This window comes from Mus caroli, unplaced genomic scaffold, assembly GCF_978045245.1.
Source record: "Mus caroli unplaced genomic scaffold, Mus_caroli_1 scaffold_8, whole genome shotgun sequence".
NCBI classification, from domain to species: domain Eukaryota; kingdom Metazoa; phylum Chordata; class Mammalia; order Rodentia; family Muridae; genus Mus; species Mus caroli.
Genome location: NW_028227263.1, coordinates 36095964 through 36111835, shown reverse-complemented (window position 1 = coordinate 36111835; position 15872 = coordinate 36095964). Strand labels below are relative to the sequence as shown.

The following is a 15872-nucleotide window of genomic DNA, read 5'->3' as shown; positions in this document are numbered from 1 at the left end:
TCCTCCTGCCTCTACCTTTTCAGTGCCAGTGTGTGCCAACACAGAAGTTAGAGCAGTGTGCTAGGGATAAGACCCAGGGGTTTATGCAAAAACTCTACCAAAAGGCTACATGCCCAGGCCAAGCCCTCAATATTTTATTTTTTAAATACATAAATGTTATTTTACATAATGATGACTTCCCCTCCCCCTCCCCAAGGCAGGCCTCACTGTATAGCTCTGCCAGTCCTGGAACTGCTGCGGACACCAAGCCGACCTCTAGTGCACAGATCCTCCTGTCTGCTTCTTTTCTGGTTTGTTTCACAGTGCACCTTGCATTCTCTCTCCAGCTCTGATGTTGACAAAGAATCTGATGAGCTAAGATTCACACAAGAGGCTGAATAGAGGATGGCAGTAAGTAAGATGGTGCTGAATGACTCACTAATTTCAATAATAAAAGAAAAAAGGTAAGGCTTCTATAGCACTCTTATCACAGCCTCACTTGCCACAATAATCCGAGGGATTTACTTTCTCCCTCCTGCAATCCTACAAACTAGTTCTGACTAGTTTGCCATTCGCAGCCTCAGAACTGCAAGTGAAGCAGGAGTAACCAGCTCCAAAGCCCAACACTGCCTTTCCTCAGTCCTAGCCTCCCTGAAGAACAAGTGGCTGAGTAAATATGGAGCTTTCATTCCCAACTGTTGCCAAAACTGTGGCAGAGTGCTTACTCAGCATGCACAATGTCCTAGGATCAATCCCAAACACTGAAAAGGGAGTGGGACACGATCTCATAATTAGTATAGTATATACATCAGGGATTGGTTGGTTTGATAAAATATAGGTTTCTAAGTCCCACTCCCAAATTTTCTGTTTCTAAAGGCAAAATATGTAGCCCGGCCAGGTTCTCTGGCATACATCTGAAATCCTAGGAATTCAGGAGGTTAACACAGTGATGTCTCCAGTTCAATAACAGCCTGAAAAACATGTGACCTTACCTGGAAGGAAAAAAAAAAAGATTGGAGGTGGGTGGCGGGTGGTAGATAGATATATAATCCAACAGGTCACTGGATTGAATTTTATTTTTGTAGTAAATTCTGGGAGCTGTTGTAATTGGTCCAGAGCACACACGCAATGAAAAACACTGGTCTACAACACCCACCATCATATTGATAATTTCACTCACTAGCTCTCTCTAGCCTCACTCACCTTTTGAACAGTTCTGTTGAAGAATGTAACATAGCCAGGCAGCGTTGGCGCACACCTTTGCTCCCAGCACTTGGGATGCAAAAGCAGGTGAGTCTTTGTGAGTTCAAGGCTAGCCCAGTCTACAAAGAAGCTGTGTGTGTGTTGTGGTGAAGATGCAGCATTTTAGAGAATAAGTCATGAAATGGTCAAGAGTTTGTGCCAGCCTGGGTTACATACATGACCCCCTTTCTCAAAGTAAAGTATTGAATATCCACATCCACCCTGGCCTAACACTCCTGATCCTGTCAACCCTTTCCACCCCTTACACACTACACGCTACTTATTTAGTGTTCTTTTTTCTTTCCTTTTCTTTCTCTTTTAAACAAACTCTTAGATGTAGCCCAGACTAGAATTTACTATGAAACCCAGGTTAGCCTGGAGCTCTCAATCTTCTTGCCTCGACCTTATATTTAGTTTATTATTCATTTATTTATTTGTTTGGTTTTGACACAGATTCTCTGTGTAGCCCAGGTTGTCCTGGAACTCTCTCTCTCTGTAGACTCTGTAGACCAGACTAGCCTCAATCTGCTGGATAAAAGGCATGCACCACCAGGCCAAGCTATGTTAAATTTTTAATATGTCTCTCTCCACTTAAAAGAGCTCCACAAAGAGAATTTCACTCACTGACATGACTTGTGTGCCTCAAACAGTGATTACAAGATCTTCAAATTTCTATAAATAATAGCTAAAAGAGGAATGAAAATCAATAAAGACTAACTTCGTGGTTGTTGTTCACACCCATGTGCTGGGGACTCAGCTAGGGTTTTGTGCATGCTAAACAAGTGCTCACATCCCAGCTCAACTTTTAGGTTTTCTGGACAATCACTGCCTACAAGATACTCTACATTAAAGACGCATCTGTGGTCATTTGAATGAGAGTCCCCCGTGAGCTTCAGACATTTGAATACTAGGTCCCAGATGATGGTGACCATTTGGAAAGAATTAGGCGTCATGGCCTTGATGGAGGATGTATGTCGCTGGGGGCAGCTCTGAGGATTCAAAAGCCTCACATCATTTCTAGTTAGCTCTCTCTCTTTTTTTGTTTTTGTTTTTCGAGATAGGGTTTCTCTGTGTAGCCCTGGCTGTCCTGGAACTCAACTTTGTAGACCAGGCTGGACTCAGAAATCCACCTGCCTCTGCCTCCCAAGTGCTGGGATTAAAGGCGTGGCCACCACCACCTGGCTTAGTTGGCTCTCCCTTCTTGTATGTGAGCTCTTGGCTGCTACCTCAAATACATCATCATGGACTCTAATCTTCTGCAATAAGTGCCTTTTTCTGTCAGTTGTCTTGGTCATCTTCATTATCACCACTGCCTACAGTTATGATTAATATGTGTAGCTCCTCAGAATACTATATCTAGCTGTCCATCCCACCCCACCCACAAAGAGAGAGGGCAGGGTTGTGTCCCACACGGCTTTAAAAGCCAGAGCCCCATCACTAAGCTGGCATTTCAGTACAAATGTGTGTGACAGGGGATTTTAGAGACAAGAACATGTTTCTAATTCTTCTATGTGAACTTAGCTAGTTTAAATTTGCTGCACTGTCCTTTCCTGACCTCAACATGAGGATGGATGGCATCTGAACTTGTCAATTAAGAGTCACTGTTCATTTTCTGATAACAAGGCTGATAACCCCACTTTCTCACTTCCCTGGGACTACAGTGTACTTGTGAGCAGGATGGTCAGCTGAGTCCAGTACAAAAATTGTCCTTATGGAAAGTAACTGAGTTGATGCCCTTGACTAAATGCACCACACACTCAGAACCAAGCAGCAAAGCCAACCAAGCTAGATCAGTCAACCAACATAAAACACAAACATTCTTCTACACAGAGTCACAAGTGTAGCACTTTTCAAAAGACAGAAATGCAAGGGAAAAAAAAAAAAAAACAGTCTTCACACGAACATGAGAAATGGGGGGAAAATGGACAATACCAGACTAGGATTTGAACACTATTTAGACATATAAGGCTTAGCAAATTATTGTCAGTTCAGCAGATAATTATCTCTACATATGTTGTATTTCTGCTATGGCCTCACTGTATCCCCTCCAAAATAAGATGTTGTTAATGTGACAGTATTAAGAACTGGGACCATTAACAGATGATTAGGACTCCTAGTTCTTAGAATAGGCAGGAGGATCAGAAGTTCAAGGTCACCATAGCAAAAGGTCAGCTGCATGAGATTACCTTTTTTTCTTTTTTTTTTTAAGATTTATTTATTATTATATGTAACTACACTGTAGCTGTCTTCAGACACACACACCAGAAGAGGTCATCAGATCTCATTATGGATGGTTGTGAGACACCATGTGGTTGCTAGGATTTGAACTCAGGACCTTCAGAAAAGCAGTCAGTGCCCTTAACAGCCGCCCCCCCCCCTTTTTAAACTTAAAAAAAAAAAAAGAGGTAACTGGGCCAGGAGGGCTGCTCTCTTTAATAGGATCAATGCCAAAATAAAAGAGGCTTAAATTAGTTAGAGCTTGTTTGTCCTTCTGCTACAAGCAGATACAAGAAAACTATGCACAAACCACTTTGAGCTAGGTTTCCCAAGCTACGTGGCTGTAAGAAATGCAGGTGTGCACTTTATAGTATTCCCTTAAAGCAGCACCAATGAGTAAGGCAAATTCCAAAGGCTATATATACATATATTTCTCAGCAAGAAACTGGGCAGTGCTGGGGGTGCTGTGCATGGGTTAAGAGTGGTGGCCTGGGACCGGTGAGATGGCTCAGAGGGTCAGAGCACTGACTGCTCTTCCAAGGGTCCCGAGTTCAAGTCCCAGCAACCACATGGTGGCTCACAACCACCCATAATGAGATCTGATGTCCTCTGATGTGGTGTGTCTGAAGTCAACTACAATATAATAATATTATACATTATATTAATAATATACAATAATAAAAATAAATCTAAAAAAAAAAAAAAAGAGTGGTGGCCTGGTAGATGCAAGGCTGTGAGTTCAATCCCTAACAGGGACATGGGAGTGGAGAGGTAACTGAGTCAATAGAACTGGCTAAATAGAACCATTAGATATACAGTCAGGCCTTGTGGGGTAAGCCTGTAATCACAGCACACCACAGTCCAACGCAAGAGAATAGAGGAGTTGAAAGTACAGTCTAGGCTATGTAGCAAGATAAATAATACATGTTCATCTCTTTAATGTATAAATCATAAAATAATCAGACTCCAAAACAAAATGTTCCTCTCATCAATACTCAGTGTCAAGTTTGACTCTGGGTTTCGACTTAAGAATTCAGGAACTTGGTGCTGGAGAGATGGCTCAGCGGTTGAAAGCACTGACTGCTCTTCCAAGAAGTCCTGAGTTGAATTCCCAGCAACCACATGGTGGCTGACAACCATCTGTAATGGGATCTGATGCCTTCTTCTGGTGTTTCTGAGGACAGCTACAGTGTACTTACATATAATAATAAATAAATCTTTAAAAAAAAACAAAAAAACAAAAAAAAAAAAAGAATTCAGGAACTTTAACCACACTCTTTGCTATTCTCTCTGACAGACCTCTCTCAGATTCACTACTCAGCACTCAGGAAAAATTTGAAGTTCAGTTTATTACATTCCAAAATATTGTGCCTTACATCAGAAAACCAGTGTAGATCTGAAGAGAAGCTGCTGTCTTTCCACAATAACACAGCAAACCAAGCACTTGCTATAAAACCCAAGGTCTCCCAGCAAAGAGAAGAGCTCCACCGGCTGCCTCTAGGTCAAGAGAAACCTCGAATACAGCTCTGTAATGTTTGAAGTTGTATAATGATCAGGATTTTATAGTCAGAAAAAATTAAACTTCTTAAGAAGTTTATTGTATGCCTTTAATCCCAGCACTTGGGAGGCAGAGACAGGCGGATTTCTGAGTTCGAGGCCAGCCTGGTCTACAGAGTGAGTTCCAGGACAGCCAGGGCTACTCAGAGATAACCTGTCTCGAAAAAACAAAAAACAAAACAAAACAAAAGTTTTATTGGGGGAGGGGGTCACAGAACAAGTAACTTTGAGAACCCACTCTTTCCCTACACAATATGGATCCCTTGACAACCAGGCTTGGCAGCAAGCACCTTTACTTGCTGAGCCATCTCACTAGCTCAGAAAAAAATTTAAATCTTTTAAATATCAGGTCAAATAAAAGTAGAAAAAGTAAGGGAAAAGACACTTTCTTAAAATTAAATCTCTAGGTTTTTTTTCAATAATAGAACAGTATATAACAAAATTAATCCTTAGCTACATAAGTAGGCCAAGCCAATGTTATAAAGTCATCATTTACACATTATAAAACAAGGAGCTGGAGAGATGGCTTGTTGATTAGGAGCACTGGCTTCGGGACTGGAGAGATGGCACAGCGGTTAAGACCACTGACTGCTCTTCCAGAGGTCCTGAGTTCAATTCCCAGCAACCATATGGCGACTCACAACCACCCACAATGCAATCTGACACCCTCTTCTGGTGCGTCTGAAGTCAGCTACAGTGTACTTATGCATAATAATAAATAAATCTTAATAATAAATAAATTTTCAGGTCAGAGCAAGTAGAGTTGACCAGAGGGAGCAGAAGTCCTAAAAATTAATTTCCCAATAACCACATGAAGGTTCACAACCATCTGTACAGCTACAGATAGTCTTAAATAAATAAATAAGTGTTTAAAAAAAAAAAAAGAGCACTGGCTGCTCCTCCAAAGGACCTGGGTTCCATTCCCAGTATCTCCGGGGCTTACAACCATCTGTAACTCCAGAAGACACCTGACACCTTGTTTTGGCCTCCAAGAGCACCAGGCACACGTGTAGTACATAAATGCAGACGACACATTCATACACATAAAATAATAATACATTTCAAGTTGAAACAAAAAAGCATCAGAGATGATACTCTGGTTTCAAGGAGTTTGAATCCAAGACTTGACAGATGGCTCTGTGGTTAAGAGTACTTGAAAAGGATTGGGTTCAATTCCTAGTATCCACATCAGGCACACGCAACTACCCTATCTCTCCAGTGCCAGAGAATCTTCTGGCCTTAGTGGGCATGGTACACACATGGTACACATACAGGCAAAATGAGCAGGCAGATACACATAAAAAAAAAAAAAAAACTAAACATTTTCTTTCTTTTTCTTCTTTCTTTCCTATGTGTGTGTGTGTACTTTTTGTGACAAAGCTGTTTCACTGATTTCTCTTTTCAGTATATTTGTCATCCATATAGGACAGCTATTGTTTCTTCTAATTTTGTGTGCATGTATGTATCAACAGCCTTTTAAAAGGCACCAGATCCCCGGGACTGGAGTTCTAGCTGTTTGTAAGCTGCCATGTGAGTGTTGTGGAGAACATAAGTCTTCTGAAAGAGCAGTCAGTGCTCTTAACCACTGAGCCATTGTTCCACCCCAACAGAACCAAGTCTCTAGATATTCCTGAAATGTCAGCCTAATGGATAATAAAAAAACAAGTGTAATTTGCTATTGATGAATTTAGCTACTTACTATCTTATGAATCCTGGCCTTGATTATTATTTCTACGTCATCTTTTCCTGTTTCCATGACTTAAAAATCCTCAAAGTTGGGCTGGCGAGATGGCTCAGCTATTAAGAGCACTGACTGCTCTTTCAAAGGTCCTGAGTTCAAATCCCAGCAACCACATGGTGGCTCACAACCATCCGTAATAAGACCTGACACCCTCTTCAGAAACGCCTGAAGACAGCTACAGTGTACTTAATGTATAATAATAAATAAAATCTTTTTAAAAATATAAGTTCAGATCATAGAGAGGGGGTTAAAAAAAATCCTCAAAGTTTCTTGGTTATTTCCCATATCGTTTCAAGACCACACAAATCACAAGCAAACCTCTGACCACCAACACAGAAGACGAGAAGTGCACACTACACCAAAAGACTTCTGAGGTTAGCAGATGCAAATCCTGTTCTTTCTTCTTCAAAGAAAACAGACCACATGCAAAAAGTCTGAAACATCCCACAAGCACAGAGACACTCGGGGGAGGAGGGAACACTAACCTTCTTAGAACCAAAGTCCGACTCACTTTTTGATCTACGATTTCCAGAACTGATAAAAGAAGGGGGAGAATAAAAACCAGCAGCGGGCCTTCCCACTGTATACAAGGAAACAAGCCATCTGTCTGATTCCTGACACTGCACCTCTCTACTCAAGTACTAACTGGAGACTGAACCACAAAAGCCCACATCTCACGTCATGACAAACTCTGTGATTCGAATCACTAGTCAGATGCTCCTTAATTAAAAAATAAAGTCACATCAATAATGAGACAGCAGACAGAAACCTGGATTCTAACAATGTGTTTTGTTGTTTGAGACAGAGTTTCTTTATGTAGTCTTTATGTAGCCTTGGCTATCCTAGAACTCTCTATCTAGACGGCCTTGAATTCACAGAGATCAGCCTGCCAAGTGCTGAGATCAAAGACATGTACACCTCCACCACCCAACTAACAATTCTTTTTAACTTGATAGCACTGAACAGAGATTTTATATAAAGTGAAACTGAATAAAAACAGTTTAAAAGTACACTGCAAAACTCTAAGATCATTTAAAAATATTAATTATTACCATCTAGCAAAAGTGGTGAATTGCCTTTGACTTCTAACTCTCAATTTTTTATTTTTTTTATTTTTTTATTTTTTTTTTTTTTTTTTTGCTTTTATGACCAATATACATGAATGCATGATTGTGTTTTACACATTGGGAAGGTTAGAATTCAAACCATGCTATATGACAGCAGCCTCCACAGACCTTCTCACTGCTTAGGCCACTCAGCATTTTAGACTAAATCGGCTTTACCATCTACACAGTAGACCACAGATGAATTAGCAATCGTTTGTTTTGAGGCATAGTCTCTTTATGTAGCCCTGGCTGGTCTGGAACTCACTATGTAGAACTCATAAATCTGTCTTCTTCTGCCTCAGGTATACAACACCATGCCTGGCCTGGCCTAGCAATTTTGACCTGACTACAGAGATCATTTTATTGACTGAAGATGTATGTCTTCAAGAATGTCTCCAGAGAGGGAGGATTAACTAAGGTGGGAGACCAACCCAAAATGCATTTAGAACTGTCCCTCAGCTAGAGTCCAAGCCTAATCTTAAAAAAGGGAGAAAGTGAGCTGGGCACCAGAACCGTCTCTGCTTCCTGGCTGCAGTTGAAGTAGCCAGTTACCTCATGGATCCATAATAATTTCCTGCCATGATGGATCACACCCAGCTGTGAGCCAAAGTAAACTCTTCTTTCCTGAAGCAGCACACCCTCTCACTGTCCCCAAGCCAGGGTCCTGACACCCTCTCACTGTCCCCAAGCCAGGGTCCTGACACCCTCTCACTGTCCCCAAGCCAGGGTCCTGACACCCTCTCACTGTCCCCAAGCCAGGGTCCTGACACCCTCTCACTGTCCCCAAGCCAGGGTCCTGACACCCTCTCACTGTCCCCAAGCCAGGGTCCTGACACCCTCTCACTGTCCCCAAGCCAGGGTCCTGCACCTCAACAGACTCATACTCAAACTAAAATCAACAACTGGCTGGGCACAGTGGCACATACATGCCTTTCTTGAGAGACAGAGGCAGATGGATCTCTGTGAGTTTGAGACTAGCCTGCTTTACATAGTGAGCTCTAAGCCAGCCAAGGCTACATAGCAAACCCTATCTATAATAATAATAACAATAATAATAATTATTGTTATTGTTATTATTAACTAACAACCAGGCCAGCAAGATAGCTCATCATGTAAAGGCACTTGCTGCCAATTATGATGACCTGAATTTGATCCCTGGAACCTATATGGCAGGAGAATCAACTCCCAAAATCTGTCTTTTGATTTCCACATACATTCTTTGATATGTGTAACCCATACACACAAAAATAAATGCAATAAAAAATTTAAAATCAGCTGGAGAGATGGCTCAGAGGTTAAGAGCACTGACTGCTCTTCCAGAGGTCCTGAGTTCAATTCCCAGCAACCACATGGTGGCTCCCAACCATCTGTATTGGAATCCAAGGCCCTCTTCTGGTGTGTCTGAAGAGAGCAACAGTGTACTCATATAAATACAATAAATAAAACATTTAAAAATTTAAAATCAACAATCACAAAACACCTGGAATACAGACATTCTACTAATGTCTACCTCATTCAATAATTTTGAAGAAGTAAACCTAAAAGTTTAGTAATGACAAAATTTCATCACTGAATTCCACAAGAAGCCACCAGCTTCTGAGCAGGCAAGCTATTCACACTGTCCCATATGGGAATGTAAAACAGAGCACAGGGTCCCTTGAAAATAGTTCCTAAGAGATCAGCACACTCTTCTGACAATAATCACAGAAACCGCAGTCAAAGCACCAAGCAAAGCCCAACTCCACCGTCTACCAGACTTAGCCAAAAAGTACGTTTCTAAAAGGAAATGGGCTTGGAAAGGACGTTAGGCAAAGAAAACTAGGAAGGAAGGAAGGAAGGAAGGAAGGAAGGAAGGAAGGAAGGAAGGAAGGAAGGAAGGAAGGAAGGAAGGAAGGACTAAACAGAATATAGGAGGAGATCGTGGATTAAACACCAAACACTGACTCAGGATCTCTTCCTAAGAGGAGTCATTAAAGTAAAAGCCACTCCTTTCCAAGTGATCCTCACCACCTGAGGAAGTCAGGGGCTCTCAAGTCAGTCTCTCCAAACAAATTCTGTATGTGTTTGAAATTGCCTTGGGCTATTTCTTCATTATTTCCTGAGTGTTAGCCATTTTCAGACACTTTCCTTGTTCTACCTTACAAAAGAAACCCATGACCTTACTTTGGAAGTATCCCCCTCTTAGGCAGCTGCCTTGGCTTTAGACAGTCAGAAGCTGGAGGAGAGCCATCAGGATAGTTTCCTGTAGCTAGAGAGCTAGGCTGCAGAGCAGGGACACAGATAATGATTATAAGAGAATTGACCTGGAACCCACCAGACTGGTAGAGGAAGATCAAAGTACATTTCATTCAATCTACTCCCAGTTTGAAGAAACTCTCTCACCAAACCTGTGTTGTGGTGGCCCTGTTTCTGGAGATTGAACTCAGGATTTTATGTATGCTAGACAAGCATTCTACCACAGATTCACACACCCAGCCAATTCAAGTTTCTGGGAGGTGGGGCGGGGTAGAGCGTGGGGATGGAGGGGGGCTGGTCTCTCTCTATAGCTCTGGCTGAGCTGGAACTCGGGATGCACTCACTGCCTCCACCTCCAGTGATGAGATTACAAGCATGCTCTGCCACTCACCTCTCAAGCTTCATCTCTATAAAAGAGAGACAGTCTATTTCTTTTAAATAACACATCCGTTAGCAGTCAGGAATCAAAACCCACATCACACAGGCAGGTTGGATGTCTATAACCAAAACGACGTTCAGCTAGTTCTGGTGGTCAAACTGTAATCCTGGCACTCAAGCCGAAGCAGGAGGATCACTATAAATTCAAGGCCTACCTGGGTTACATATTAAGTCCCAAGATAGCCTGCCTGTGCTACAGAGTAAAACTCTGTCTCAAAACAAAGTAAAACAAAACAGAAAGACTGTATTGTTGAGAAGACATGGATACTGGTGGAAATATTAACTGGTAGTACAATTCTGGAAAACAAACTAGCAAGCAGTTGCTCAAAAGGTTTAAGTTTCCATCTGACCTAGCAATTTCATTCCTAGGTACACAAGCCAAGGGAAACAGAAATGTTCACATCAACATTATTCACAATAGTTAAAAAGAAGGGCAACGTAAGCACTCGCCAACTGATACTATTGTCTTATGTCACAGAATCTTAACCAGTCACAAACAAAAACGATAGGTATGACAGTACATATCTATCTCAATCAGGCAGAGGCAGAAGGGTAAAAGCCTCAAGGCTAACCTGGGTTACAATGAGCATCTATCTCAATTAGGAAACAAAAAAATAAAAATCTGAGCTTGAATAAAAGGCCATGATATCTGCTGCTACCCCATCATACAAATATCTTGCTTCTCCCATCCCCATTAGACTATTGTAAGGAGAAACATCATCACTTCAGTAGGGGGAAGACAAATGAGCTGTGGCACAGGAAACAAATCCTCCCTACCTTCTTCTGCACCTCAGTGTCTCGTCTGTAAAAGAAGTTTATATGATCTCCCCACCGGGCTTGGTGGTGCACACCTTTAATCCCAGCACTCGGGAGGCAGAGGCAGGCGGATTTCTGAGGCCAGCCTGGTCTACAAAGTGAGTTCCAGGACAGCCAGGGCTATACAGAGAAACCCTGTCTCAAACAAACAAACAAAACAAAAAACAAAAATAAAGTTTACATGATCTCTAAGTATGCTTCCTTGTCTGACATTCCATGGCCTTCAAGTTCCTATTTTATTCAGGTATGGTGGCATACACATAAATCCTAGTTTAAGAACAGTCTGAGTGGGGGCTGGGGAGATGGCTCAGCAGTTAAGACCACTGACTGCTCTTCCGAAGGTCCTGAGTTCAAATCCCAGCAACTACATGGTGGCTCACAACCATCCGAAACAAGATCTGACGCCCTCTTCTGGTCTAAAGACAGCTACAGTGTACTTACATATAATAATAAATAAATCTTAAAAAAAAAAAAAAAAAAAAGAACAGCCTGAGCTATCTGCTTAAAGAGTCAGAGTCACAGCCCAGCCTGGCCTACATGGCAAGACCTCATCTTCAAAAGGAAAAACAATTTTAATCTCACTGCTTGGTACATCTAAGCATTATGACCTGACCAGTCCCCTGCTCTGGATTTTCGGGGGGGGGGGGGGTTGGTTGGTTTTTTTTTTTTTTTTTTTTTTTTTTTTTTTGGTTTTTTGAGACAGGGTTTCTCTGTGTAGCCCTGGCTGTCCTGGAACTCACTTTGTAGACCAGGCTGGACTCGAACTCAGAAATCCGCCTGCCTCTGCCTCCTGAGTGCTGGGATTAAAGGCATGCCCCACCACACTCAGTTCTTGCTCTGGATTTTCTAGACAGAATTTTCTTACTCAAAAGTTGACATTCTGAGATGACTTCAGTGTATTTTTTTCAATGCGGTCCCTTTCTTTTCATGTAACTACCAGCAATCTTATCTTTCAGCTCACATTTACCTCTCGGGTCAGAACAACTATTTACTGCCTCTCTAGACTTCTATGATTCTTCACCATGTCAGCATATTAAGACTGTAAATGGGGGGGTTTCCTCCCCTAATTTTAATTTTTACTTTCTGCTTTTTTAAAAACATGGTCTCACTAAGCAGCCAGGCTGGTCTAAAATTCACACTCCCCTGTCTCTACCTTCCAGCTGATGAAATTTCTTAGAAGTATTTTTTATTTTGGTTTCATTGTTTTAGATGTGGGTATCATGTAGCCCAGGATGGACTACACTAGCTAAGTAGACAAGGATGATCCTAAACTTCTAACTGTCCTGCATCTTGAACCTCCCTGGTGCTAGGATTACAGATGTAGACCACCATCCAGGCCTGTCGAAGCATCTTTGATTTGCTTTTTCTGGATATAGCTTGTTTTGTTTTGTTTGTCTAAGTATTCAGAAACTGCCAGAGAAACACAACTTAATTTAGTTGGAGAAAAGAACACAGATTCCTCTCAGAAGAATCTGAGTGCAATTCCTAACTAACTTCATATAGTTTTACGGACTATGACATCACCAATTTGGGAGCAATCAGCAGGCTAAGGAAAGAAAATGTACCCTAGAGAGTCTCCGCATGGGCTGCACAGAGTTATTTGTATTCTGTTGTGTTGTCCTCTGAATCCCCATGGGTCATCCAGACTCCCCAGTCAACCCACCAGAAACGAAAGAAGGATGAAAAAAAAAAAAAATCTCTCAATCACTGTCTGCTCTAACAAAGGCAAGCCAGCTATTGGATATACGCCCTTGGCATTACACGACTGCAACCAAATTAAAGAATACACAGAATGCCCTTCTTACACATTATACAACTCATCCCCTCTTTATTCTCCAATAAGGTTATACAGGGATATTATTTTAGCTTGCTGAGAAGCCAGATAATTAACAGATATAAAAGAGAATAACATTTCTTTTTTGGTGAAAGACAGAATGCTTTTTAAGTTTCCAGGTCTACCTGAGAGTTATCTAATTTGCCCAGGCACAAATACAGCCAATAGCCAACACGTCTCTCCATTCTAACCCAAACACTGCCTGGTTTCCTTTCTTTGTTTCTTTTTTTTTTTTTAAAGCTGAAAATGACCTTGAACTCCAGATCCTCCAGTTTCCGGAACAAGGATCTCACAGGCTTACGCCACCTCTTAAGGCCATCTCTACTTTCTAAGACCAAACAGCTACACAACTAACAGACATTCAATAATAGTACACCATAAAAAGTTTACTCTACCTTTGAGCTTCTTTCATCCAGAAAGACTGCTGTTTTTAACCCTTCTCAACATGTTAGTTTGCTTTTCTTTCGTCTTTTTCGCCAGGGTCTCACTATGAAGGCCAGTCGGGCCTTAAACTTGTGGCAATCCTCCTGCCTCTGCCTTCCAAATGCTGGGATGACAGATGTGCACCAGTGACCATGTTACTGTTTTCTAAAAACCTCCAGAGAGGCTGCTGTGGTACAGCATGCCACCAAAGAAGCTTTGGACCAAGAGTCAAGAAATACCATCCCTGCTGTCGTTCTGGGCCTCATTTCCCTCCCACATCCCATCCACCACCAATACCTGGAACTGAATTCCAACAACTACATCATCCACAATTCTAAAGTTAATCCATATGAACCAGATGGCAACATCTGTCTGTACTTTGAGCTTGGAGTACTCAAGCTAGAACAAAGGCTTAGCTAGGATGAGCCCATTCCTACTTCAGGATGTTGTATAAGGCATCAGCTTCTCATAGTTTTAAAAGACAAGCCAGCTTTATCATCTGAAGTGTGCACTTTTTCCCCCCATAAGAAACACTGGAATTCATCAGGCAGTAAGTGTTGCAGTCCTTTAATCCCAGCACCCAAGAGTCAGAGGCTGGCAAATCTCTGAGTTTAAGGCCAGCCTGGCATAGAGTGTGTTTTTAATACAACTAGAGCTACACCAAGAAACCAGTGGGGGGTTGGAGAGATAAGGAGGAGAAAGAGGAAGAAAGGGAGGAGGAAGAAGAGACGGCGGAGAAACAAACAAACAAACTGGAGGTTTTTCTGATAACCAAAAAAAAAAAAAAAATCCAAGATTGGATGATCACTTCCAATACAGAAACTGTACAGTATTCAATGACTACCACATCGTGACAGAAAAGGGGAGAGGAGTTTCCCTCATCAAATCAGCGTGACATAACTTCAAAGTCTAACACTACAAGCCTCCAACCACTGAAACCTGCTTACTGGCCACCCAAAAACTTTTCAAAACTGTTTCAACTCCAATGTGGGCGCACAGGAATTCACCGGGGATTTTATAATTCTTACACCTTCAGGCAATGGGTGCCAAATCTCATCAGGGCCTCACTGTCACTCCCCCTTCACTTCCTCTTCGAAAGATAACTTGAGAGGCATCACAACACTGCACAACCTTTCCAACTGGGACGCGCTGCCTTCATTCACAAATGACCCTCGCCTGGTAAAGGACATTAACTTAAAAAAACAAACAACAACAACAACAAAAGCATGGCCCCGGGTACAAGTTCTTTTCTAGCGCCAAGAGAGAACCCGTTCTTGGTGTAACCCGGTTCAATTTGTCACTTCACGTCCGATCCAGAGGGGCAGAGCTGTGGAGGAAAAGCCCGGGCCTGGCCTGCTCAGGAGTGAGTTATAACGGTTTTGAGGAACTGGTCGCGCCGGCTTCTTGGGAAGAGGCCAAATAAACTCATCAAGTTTTTGTTTTGCTCTTTTGAAAAGTCTGGGTGGGACTAACTCTCACTAGGAAGTGGGCTAACTTCTTTCCTCCCAAAAGGGTGCTAGAAGGCAAGCTTCCCTTCATTGTGGACTAAGCCACTCGACCTCTGAGCGCACCCAGCGTCCGCGTCTCCCCAGGTTGCCGACGCGGCGACCACCGCGCGGGGGGCAGCAGGCCCGCGGGGCCCGCGTCCGGTCTGCTCGCCCGACCCTCACCGGGCTCCCGGGACAAAGCGGGCCCCGCGGGCCCCGGCCCGGGCTCGCGCGCACTCACCCGACAGCTCGTCCGGCTCCAGCCCGGTCTCGGTGTCCAGCCCGCAGATGACAAAATAGTCGGCGAAGCGACTGGGCGCCGAGCCCCCTCCGCCGCCGCCGCCGCCGCTCATGGCTCCGGGCCGAGCGGGGCGAGCCGCGCGGAGCCGAGCCCCCGTCCCCGGCCGCCCGCCCGCCCTCAGCCGCCGCTCCCTCCGCCGCCGCTACCGAGGCTCCGGCCGCCGCCCCCGGGCCTCGCCGGGTCCTAGCGGCCGCCGCTGCCGTGCCGGGGCAGGGGGGCGCCGGGCCACCCCGCGCCGCATCCTGGACGCTGTCCTCTGCACCGCGGCCTGAGCAAGCCAGAGGAAGGGCGGAGAGCGGCCGCCCGCCCCACCGCGGCCCCCCACCCGCCGCCACCGCGTGCGCACGCGCGGTCGGGGAGGGGCGGTCGTCGGGCGCAAAGGATGACGTGATGCTCTTTGGGCCCCGGGGGCCTGGGCTTCCAGAGCAGCCACCACAGAGTGGCCAGCGGTCAGCTGCTGGGATCCCGCGACTGCAGCCACCTCCACGCGACTGAG

The 15872-nt window shown here is 43.7% G+C and overlaps 1 protein-coding gene across 2 annotated transcripts in view; it reads right to left on the bottom strand.

Annotated features, from left to right (window-relative positions):
- The window catches only part of Dennd5a (DENN domain containing 5A), a 66735-nt gene extending 51241 nt beyond the window's left edge, over positions 1–15494 (bottom strand). For both annotated transcript variants that reach the window (XM_021166335.2, XM_029479382.2), the window contains exon 1: positions 15317–15494. In XM_021166335.2, coding sequence (XP_021021994.1) covers positions 15317–15428 — 112 coding nt within the window. In that variant the 5' untranslated portion in view covers positions 15429–15494. The remainder of the gene's footprint in view (positions 1–15316) is intronic.
- Between the last annotated feature and the right edge of the window lie 378 nt (positions 15495–15872).